The 10,282-nt window shown below is 51.9% G+C and overlaps 1 protein-coding gene across 1 annotated transcript; it reads left to right on the top strand.

The window, feature by feature from the left end:
• On the top strand, window positions 306-1,667 carry CITED4 (Cbp/p300 interacting transactivator with Glu/Asp rich carboxy-terminal domain 4). Its single transcript, XM_018042497.1, has one exon. The coding sequence runs from the start codon at window positions 565-567 to the stop codon at window positions 1,120-1,122; it is 558 nt and encodes a 185-aa protein (XP_017897986.1). The 5' UTR covers window positions 306-564; the 3' UTR covers window positions 1,123-1,667.

Below are 10,282 nucleotides of genomic sequence, written 5' to 3'. Positions count from 1 at the left end.
GGTCTAAACCTCTAGCCCTCCCACCCCACCTTCTGGTCCATTCAAGCTTGGCCCCAGCCAGGCCCAAGACTGGAAGTAGAGCAGCCAGAGCTGACGATCATTTGAAAAGTGCCAAACGCCCTGCTCCCAGACAGAACTCAAAGCCGAAGGCGTGGCCTGAGGTCCAAAGGGCGAATCTCTGACAGGGGCGGGGCTGAGACCTCCTGGAGGTGCGGCGTGGCCCGCCCAGAAGGGACTAATCCAGCCAATGAGCACCTGGGGGCGGATCAGCCCCGCCTCCGACTTTAAGAGGGCGCCGAGTCCGGGGGCGCGGCGCAGAGATCTAGCAGCGCGACTGTGTAGGTGTGCAGGGTATTTGCTGCCCATAGCTGGGGTGGACAAGAGCTCTGAGTTCTGTGTATACTGGGCTGCGCAGGAAACAGGGCCGGCCTCGGTTTTCCCTTGCCCGGCCGGGCTGCCGAGAGAGCACGAGGCTCGTATCGCTCGCCGCAGAGGAACAGCTGGCCGGGACCGGGGGACGCGCGCGCTGACCATCGGTCCGCCGCCGGCAGCCGGACCTCCGTCATGGCTGACCACCTGATGCTCGCCGAGGGCTACAGCCTGGTGCCGAGGCCGCCGCCCGCCGCGCCCGCCCACGGCCCTCACGCGCTCCGGACGCTGCAGCCGTACTCGAGCCCAGGCCTGGACAGCGGGTTGCGGCCGCGGGGGGCTCCGCTGGGCCCGCCGCCGCCTCCACAGGGGACCGTGGCTTACGGGGCCTTCGGGCCGTCGCCCACCTTCCAGCCCTTCCCGGCTGTGCCACCGCCGGCGGCCGGCAACGCGCACCTGCAGCCCGTGGCGACGCTGTACCCAGGACGCGCCACCATGCCCCCCGGGGCCCCAGGAGGCCCCTCAGGCCCGCAGCCCGCACCGGGAGCCCCGGCCCCGCCACTGCAGCCGCCGGCGCACGCCCTGGGCGGCATGGACGCCGAACTCATCGACGAGGAGGCGCTGACGTCGCTGGAGCTGGAGCTCGGGCTGCACCGCGTGCGCGATCTGCCCGAGCTCTTCCTGGGCCAGAGCGAGTTCGACTGCTTCTCGGACTTGGGGTCGGCGCCGCCCGCCGGCTCGGTGAGCTGCTGAGCGAGGCCAGGCGCCTGCCGGGCGTGCTGGAGAGAAGGGGCCCAGCCTGCCTGCCGGACTCCGCCCCCAGCGTCTGGGCCCGGCACGCACCCTCCGTGAGGGTGGAGGCCGCGGTGAGTGCACCGAGCCGACGCCGGCCTGGGACGCCTGGCCTCACTCCAGGCCCTGCCTCCTGCAGGATGACAATTTGAGTTCATCTCTCTGACCCGGAGCCTCAGCGGTAAAATGAAGGGGGAAGGAACCCCCTTTTCGGACTCCCAGTTCTTAGATTCTGTATCCTCTCCTCTAGGACTCTCCCCGGCCCCAGCCCCCAATCTGAGCCAACCCAGGCCTCTGCCTGATTCCCCCTCTCCTTGTGAAGCCCACTGTGGTCACTGGGACCCTGGAGCCACCCACCCGCCGGGTTCCCAGCCCTGCCGCCTGGGCCCTGAGGTCACTGGGCACTCCGCCCTGGGGAAGGGCAGATGGTCCAGCCCTCACGCCTGTGGAGTGGAGCAATGCCCCATCTGGCCTCCAACACCAAAATAAAACTGGGTCACTTTCCAGTCTGGCGTTTTTATTTCCTTATCACTCCAACTATATTTGGCTTCTAGAGTCCTGAGGCTGCCAGGGGTCCTGGGTGAGATGGAGGCCACAGGCCCTGGCAGTGGCCGGGAGAGGAAACTGACAGTTTCTCGAAAATATCTGTGAGTTGTGCAATGGTTCTGTCATAATCTGGAAGGCAGAGGCTGCCGCCACCACCGGGTGGCAAGGTAACTGAAGGTGGACTCCCTGCTTCTGGGAGAGATGGGGGAGGTGGAGCTTAGGGGTACTGCCTTCACTGTTCACTCAGCATGGAGGCCAGAGGGTAACCTGAGGGTCCAGGCTCTGGTTTTGAACCGGGACTCTCTTGTTCGTGATGCCATCCATTCAGATTTCTGAAGCTATTTCCTCAGAGACAGATATAGATGGTCCCCATCTTAGGCGGTGGTGAGGCTCACATGCAATGTGAGACCTTTAGCACAGGGCCAGACCCCTAGACAGCACTCAAGACATGATGATAATGACTACTCCACAACAATAGCCATGCCTCAAGGAGTTGCGGTCCAAGCAGGAGTGGTAGGGGTAACAGGCCTGGAAAGCTGTCAGGATGAGTTGGTGCACAGAAGAGTGGGATGAGGGCTAGGAATTAGCTAGGACAGCCCAGCAGGCAAGCCCAGAGAAGGGAGTGGTTTCCGCAGGTGGTAGTGGTGGTGGTGGGTGGGGGTGGGCAGGAGTGGTCAGGTCAATACAGGCTTCAGGAAGGCGGTGACATCTGATGTAGTGAGAAGAGCCTTGAAGGATGAGTACATCCTTAGAACTTGGAGAAAATGGCATGCAAGTGGAAGGTCCATTCAGAGGCAGGGGGGCACACATGTACAGGGCCTGTATGGGAAGGAACGGGGTCTCTAGAAAGGTCTATTCAAGTTATGGGGATTGGGGAAGTAGGCAGAGCCGCTGTTCTACAGATGGGGATGTGGGGCTGGCCCAAACCTGGCAGATTTGGCCTCAGTCCTGCCCACCAGCTTGGGTTCCTGGTCACGCTGCTGCCTCTCTCTGGAAAGGTCCATAGTTGCTTCAAGAGTGTAGGAGAAAGGGATGAAGAGAGGAATTGAAGGCAGAGAGGAGAGTCTGGGGACCAGGACAAGATAGGGCAGTGGCGCTGGAGAGGAGATGATGAGTTCCAGAGACTCTGTGCAGGGAGTAACACAGAGCTGTGACGTGTGTCCCATGGTTGACTTTACCTTCGTGCCAAGCTTGACACAACTTTCCCTCCAGCCCAAGCTCACCCAGCACACACTGTAAACACCAACTCGGGAGCCACCAAGGCATGGAGTGGGCCACAGAGGTGTTTGATGAAAAAAATGAAGGTCCCTCCCTAAGATACCAAGGGTGTTCTGGGACAGAATAGGGAGGAAGGCAAAGAGGCTTCTAGGCAGGGACTGGCCTGAGCTCTGAGATGAGAATGGACAATGTTTGCTCTACTTTGGCCAAGATCCCAGGCCAGAGAATAAAAGCAAAGGGCTGGATTGGGATAGAAGGGCCTGGCTCTGGTCTAGCCTCAGTTTCTCCACCAATAAAGTAGGGTTAATAACCCTGCCCTACTATTTCACAAGACAATAAGCCTCATGGTAGGCGGGGAGCAGATTCAGGGGTGGGATGATAAGCAGTAGATCAGCTCTGAAGTGCCCGCCATATGTAAGTGGTTACCGTGAAAACCCAACACCCACCTCTTCCTAGAGTTAAGAAAGAGGAGAAGAGGGAGTCCAGCTCCTGAGCAATTTCCCACCCACTATCCCTCCCAGAGGGACTGCTGACAAGTTGGACAGCAGACAGATGGACAGAGGAGAGGGTAAATCTGGGGCAGCCCACCACGTGGATCCCCAAATCACTGATAACTTTGCAGGATTCTGACCCTCCCAGCTGGAGGGGAAGATGGAGTGTCCTTCCTGCCAGGAGGCTTGTAGTCTGATAGCTTTGGGGTCCATTTCCAGAAGCAGCTCCTACTTGCTGTCTGACCTTCTGAATCTTGATTCACCTACAGTTATCCAACCAGCTTCCTGTGGTTCTCACCTCTTCCTGGGGCCACCTCCTAAAATAACCCATGGCCCCCTCCCCCGTCCCCCATCCTGTGAATTTCATTCTCCTACCAGGACTGGCTGTTTGGGATTGGGAGACAGGCTCCCTCAGGGTTGGGAACTGACTCATGGCACTGGCAAGACATTATTTCATCTTTTTTTTTTTTCTTTTTCATATGCAAGTTCCCCTAGGCTGAAGTTTGAATCATCTTTTGGTTGCCTGGATTTCATTAGCAAGTAGTTTTTTCCAAGTATGTGTTCTCTCAAACTCATCTACAAAATGGAGATGCTAATAGTACCTCTCTCATAGAGCTGCAGTGATTAAACTAGTTAATCCCATGAGGTGTTTAAAACAGTGTAGCTTGTAGTTTATCATCCCTGAGCCCTGGCTTTCTGGGGATGCCTTTATATATCAGTGTTTAGACAGGCTGTGTGGTAACCAGCTAGGAAGAGAGGGTACTCCAACACTGTTGCTTATTGGAATTCTCAGTAGCCAAACACCAGTAAACAATGGTGTTTATTTATTTTGCTTTTTAAAAAGTCTTTACTGAATTTGTTACAATATTGTTTCTGTTGTTTATGTTCTGGGTTGTGTGTGTGTGTGTGTGTGTGTGTGTGTGTGTGTGTGTGTGTGTGTTTTGACTAGCGGGCATGTGGGATCTTAGCTCTTTGACCAGGGATTGAACCCATACCTCTTGATTGGAATGTCAAGTCTTAATCATTGGGCTGCCAGGGAAGTCCCTCAGATGGTGTGTAGCTTGCAAAAATTTTATTAGGGAAGAAAAGGTCCAGAACGGAAGCAAGCAGAGGAAGCTACATGACAGACCCAACAAGAGCCAAACGCACGGGGAGGTTTGGTGCTTGAAGGGTCCTTCAGAGTCCTCCCAATCCTTTTTACTCCCGCCCCCATCAGTCATGCTTCCCAGGTGGCTCTAGTGATCAAAGAACCTGCCTACCAGTGCAGGAGACATGAGAGGCGGGTTCAAGCCCTAGGTCAAAAAGATTCCTGGAGGAGGACATGGCAACCCCTTCCAGGATTCTTATCTGGAGAACCTCATGGACAGAAGAGCCTGGCAGGCTACAGTCCGTAGGGTCGCACAGAGTCAGACATGACTGAAACAATTTAGCATGCATGCACGCACCATCAGTCATGGGATGTGGCTGCCCCGGGAAGTGGTGTGGCTGTGGGTGGGGTGGGGCAGCTCTCCCCTGCTGAGCCATCCCTGGGGGAGCTACTGGAGAAAACTCTGCTGCTGCACTCCCAGGGGCCCAGGGAACAACCTGATGGAAGCGGGGACTGGACAGGCCATCACAGGGTCCTCCACAAGCACTGGAGTGGGAGCTAGGTGAGGCCAGTGTCATAAGAATGCCTCCTTGCATTTATCTCTGGGCGCCTTGTTTGCCTCCGTCTGCTTAGTCTCAGAGCTGACTAGCACCTTCCCTGTTAGAGGGGGGAAGATTCTTTTTAAGGAATATAGCTTCTAGGGTCGATCTGATGAGATTCTACACGACTTCCTGGTACATGGTGGATGCTTGATAGAGAGCTGCCACCATCATCATCCTCACCATCACCACTGGCGTCATTCCAGCTCAGCTAAGTGTCCAGCAGACATTTATTGAGTAAATTAAATGAGCAGTCTGAGCCTGGTCTTTTCCCAGGAAGCTTAGGCTGTTTAGCTGATTACTGTGTAATCCTCTTGAATTCCTTAATCCATTCTTGCCTAACTCTTTATGCCACCCTGCTGTTAAAAGTGCTGGGTCAGGATTACTGCTGACTGGGGGACTAAGCCACTTATTGAGTGTCTACTGTGAGCATGGTGGGACCTAACAGCACCCAGTAGGTGCTTTTTCTCTTCTAGCCCCTACTATAAGTATCACCCAAACCCATGGACGGAGGAGCCTGGTGGGCTGGTCCATGGGGTTGCAAAGAGTCAAGCATGACTTAGTGTCTAAACAACAACGACAACAAAGCCTCTTGATAGCACCGCTGCTGTGTGTGCTAAATACTTCAGTCGTGTCCAACTCTTTGAGACGCTATGGGCTGTAGCCCGCCTGGCTCCTCTGTCCATGGGATTCTCTAGGTAAGAATACTGGAGTAGGTTACCATGCCCTCTTCCAGGGGATCTTCCCAACCTAGGGCTCAAACCTGAGTCTCTTATGTCTCCTGCATTGGCAGGTGGGTTCTTTACCAGTAGCGCCCCCTGGGGAGCGCCAAATAGCACCACTACGTGGTTTTATTCCCATTCCAGACGTCAGAAAATGGTCTCAGACAGTGAATTCCTCCTCTAAGTTACACCCCAGTACGTGATGGGGGTGAGCATGCCCATTCCCATATATTCAGAGCCCTGTCCCTCCCCAAAATGGGGCTGACCAAAGACCCGAGCCTGAAGGAAAGAAGAGCAGAGCTTCAGGTTTGGGGCTGTGTCCCTGAGATGTGGAAGTCACATGGAGCCACTCTCAGCTTCAGTTTCTCCTTCTGTACAATGGGGAGAATAATCCCAGCCTCCGAGGTGTGTGTGTGAGAGAATTCAAATGAGACTGGGTTTCTAACAGCACGTTGTTAACAGTGCAGCGCTAACTGGTTGGGTTGAGCTGGGGGTTAACAGTCATGGTCTGGAGGGAGGAGACCAGCAGACACTTTGGGACTTGAGATCTGGGCCAGCTGGGAGTGTGCAATGTAGAAACACACACACGGGGGTTCTGGGCAGATGATACCGAGCAGGTTGGGGTCTGGGAAACCCTGAGAGCTGGTGGTGATGAAAAGGCAAGGTGTGCAGCAACCGGAAGCAGAGGGAACATCCAAGTAAAGACCCAAGGCCCCATGTGTGGCCAGGCAGATGGAGGGAGTAACAGAAGCTGCTCTCAGCTCAGTCTCCTCATCTGTCAACTGGAGACACCATTGGCTCTCTTCAAGAAAGAACTAACGTGAGGTGAAGTGCCTGCCCCCATGAGAGGCTCAGATGGAAGCTGTTGCTAGGAAACCTGACCATAGCGGTATGGACCAGACAGCTTGTCTCAGCCAACCTCCAGCCACCACCCCACCCTCCACTCCAGCCACCCAGCTCCCCATACGCGATGCTCCTTATGCCTCACACCTCTGCCCATGCTGTTTCCTTGGCCTGAAATGCCCTCCCCAGTGTCTTTCCCACCTTTCATCACATACCAGGTTTGATGGTGAATCTTACCCGCTAGACTGTTAGGTTCTCAGGAACAAGAACCTGATCTCATCATCCCCACTTCCAGCCCCTGTGTGGTTCGAAGTGGGTATTAATATTAGCAAGTGCTGGAGTGAAGCCCTGAGCTGGGAGCTGAGGCTGAAAGATGGCCAGGGCTTTTGTCTGAGTTAGCACTGGGAGCTCTGAGCTCTAGTCCCAGCTAAACCGGGAATTCGTGACCCTGGGTGTGTGATTTGAGCTGTCCAAGCTCTGTGTAATGAGGACTATGTTCCTCGCCCCTCTTCCCTCACAGGTGCTGGGAGGCAGTGAGGCTGGCCTGCAGGAGGAGGGCAAGGAAGTGCGATGCTCCCCTAGCATTGTGATGGGGCAGCAGGCTTGATGTGCACTCTCTCCTTCAGTCCTCATGACTCCAGAAGGTGGATGTAGTTATTGGCTTCATTTTATTCTGCTGGCCTCATTCTAGGCAGCCGAGGCTCAGAGAGGTCAAGCAACCTGCTTAACCACACACAGCCAGTGCAGTGGATGGACAGACACGTGGTGAAACAGGCAGGGCTCTTTGAAAGAGCTTCTTTTTTGGCGGAGTGGAAGCGGGTTGAACACGAATAAGTGTGCAGTCCAGATACGCGACCAGGAAGCAGGAGTGTGGCTGGGAGGGGACAGAGAGTCCTACACAGCTGCTTAGAGGGTGGTCTCCAGAGAGACTTCGCCTCTTCCTGGTAAGCAGCTCTGGCTGAGGGTTCCGCCATAAAATTGGCACATCCATGCAGAGGACTTTCTCTTGGCACCCCAACCTACGCTGGCTGGGGAATCTGAGACTCTGAGCCAATCATTGTTTGTTTGTTTTTAAAACAAATACATTGTCTCTAGTCAAAAATAATGTATGCTAGAGGCAAAATACTTTAAAAACAATTTAGAAAATGTAAAGTCAAAAGTCAAAGACCTCCCCCGACTTCCCCCACCACATATGTATAATGTGTACATTGTGTTACATGTTACATACATAATACGCATCACTTTCTCACAAAAATGGAATTATATTTTCTATCATTGGATTTTTTTATTTAACATATTTTGGAAATCTTCCATGTCAGTAACTTTTTTTATTGACTCCTTCTTTTTAATGACTGCACTTTGCATAACCCATTAACCCCAGACCCTAACTGATGGAGATTTAGCTTGTTTCCAAGTTTTCACTGTTACAGATAATGCTACAAAGAGCATCCTTGTATACCTGCCCTGGAGCACTTATGGGAACATCTCTGTACAGTGGCTTCCTCGAAGGGGAATTACTGAATCAGAAGAGATGAGCAAATAAAATTGCAACAGCCACTGCAAATAGTTCCCTAAGTGGCTGTAAAATTAGTGTAAGGAATCCCCCAAAGTTCTTCTATTTTCCATGACTATTTTGAAACAGCAATGCTTTATCTCCTCCTCTTCCTTTTCTTCAAGTCAAAATCATTCAAATTTGCAGCTAGTGCCCTAACCACATGAGCTGTCTGCTGGTTAGGTCACCCAGTGCTGACGCATAATATCTCACCTGCCTCTCGTGGGGATCTGACTTTATTATTTCAGGTCACATAGAGGTGAGGAAGCAGAGGCTCACAGAGCTGAAATGACTTGCCTACTACCACAAGCTAGTCATTTATTGAGTTAAAATATTTAATGGACTTAGGATGGTGTACGTAGTAAGAGATATTTAAGTGTTGGTTCAGCTTCTTTTACAAAGGGGAAATTTTTTATGTGGCTTAAAAAGCAGAAAATATTTCCTCCTAGTGCCACCCAGTCATTTAGACCCAGATTGCTTCCTTCTTGTTTCTCTGCCTTACCTGACCCCAACCTCCACAAGTGTGATGGCAGCTCAACGTCCAAGCTCGCTTTCTTTCTGTTTTTTGTTTTTGCTCTTTGTCTGTGAAGTGGAAGCTGGGCCATGCCCAGCTCTCAGGAGGAAGACGGTAAGGAGGTGAGCACAGTAAATATTCGAAGATTCTTTTGACGAGGATTTATTCATGTGATCACCCTTGGCTGCAGGAGAGACTGGGAAATATGACTTCTAGCTGACAAACATGTGTTCACCAGCAACTCAGTTACTATGGAAGATGGGGAGGATGGATTTTGGTGGGCAACCAACAGTTTCTACCATGGCAAGTGGCTCAGTTGAGAAACATTTCTCAACAGTTGAAAACATTTGAGAACCGCTCTCAATAGTTGAGAACCACTTCTCAACAGTTCTCAACTGAGAACTCAAGTCTCCTCGGCCCCATGGCACTTGGTGGGGGAGGGGGAGATGTAGGAGACCTGAGTCCTATATAAAGAGAACTGAGTTATCAGGTCAGTCATCACTGGGCATGTGAGTCCTGGGTAACTCACTTCCCTTCTTTGAGTCTCAGTTTCCTTATCTGTAAAATGGGGATAATAATAGGACTTACTCTCAGATTGCTAATGTGAAAACACTTACCAAAGTCTTTAACATACTAGGTGCTCATGTGGTTGATGAGTTGGGGTAGAATTTGGATTTGAGCACGTGAAAGGAAGAAATTCCAGGGAAGATGACAATCTGTGCAAGGGCCAAGTGGCATGAATGAATAGGACTTGACTGGGAAAGGGAACAAGCCCAGTGTAGTCACCATGCAGGGCAGTGCTCAGAGCAGCAAGGGATATACTTGCAGCAGGTAAGAGTCAAACAGGAATGACCCTTGAGTGACAGGCTGAGGAGCTTGAACTTGATCCTGTTGGTAATGGGGAGTCATGGATTTTATGAGCAGAATGGGAAAAGAGCAAGATTGTTGCTTTGGGAAGATCACTGCTGAGTGCAGAATGGATTTGAGAGGGGCACACTGGGAAAATGGAGAAGGCTGAGAATATGGTCACACTGATTCAGGGAGGGATAAGGGCCCTAGGACGAGTGGTGGCAAGGCAGGGTAGGAGGGAGCAGGGGTAAGGAAAGAAGTCTCAAGCCTTAAGGGAGATTTGGTTTGAAAAAGCATGAAACACAACGTCTGGTATAAACAAACACTCTTATTGAATGGACTTTATACCTTGGTTATTTCGGATTAAGTGTGGGAGGCACAATAAGAACAGCTTAAATGAAATGAACAAGATAGGTGTCTCAAGACTACTGTGGTTATAATATTGTCAATATCCGAGCTTCTACCTTATTGCTTTGTCATTTTTGAGTCAGATCTCATGGTCCAAAAAGGCTGCCCTAGCCACTGTATCAACATTCCAGCCAGAAAGGAGAAGACAAGAGAAGGAGAAGGGCATATTCTGGAAGCTGCTCATACCTGACCTCAAGAGAGCATCGGAAATGTGGTCTTTTTAAAAATTTTATTTATATATTAGAATATAATCACTTTACAATGTGAAATATCTTTGTTTTGGGGGATCCAT

Source organism: Capra hircus, chromosome 3 (assembly GCF_001704415.2).
Source record: "Capra hircus breed San Clemente chromosome 3, ASM170441v1, whole genome shotgun sequence".
NCBI lineage: Eukaryota > Metazoa > Chordata > Mammalia > Artiodactyla > Bovidae > Capra > Capra hircus.
This window is presented reverse-complemented; position numbering and strand designations above follow the sequence as displayed.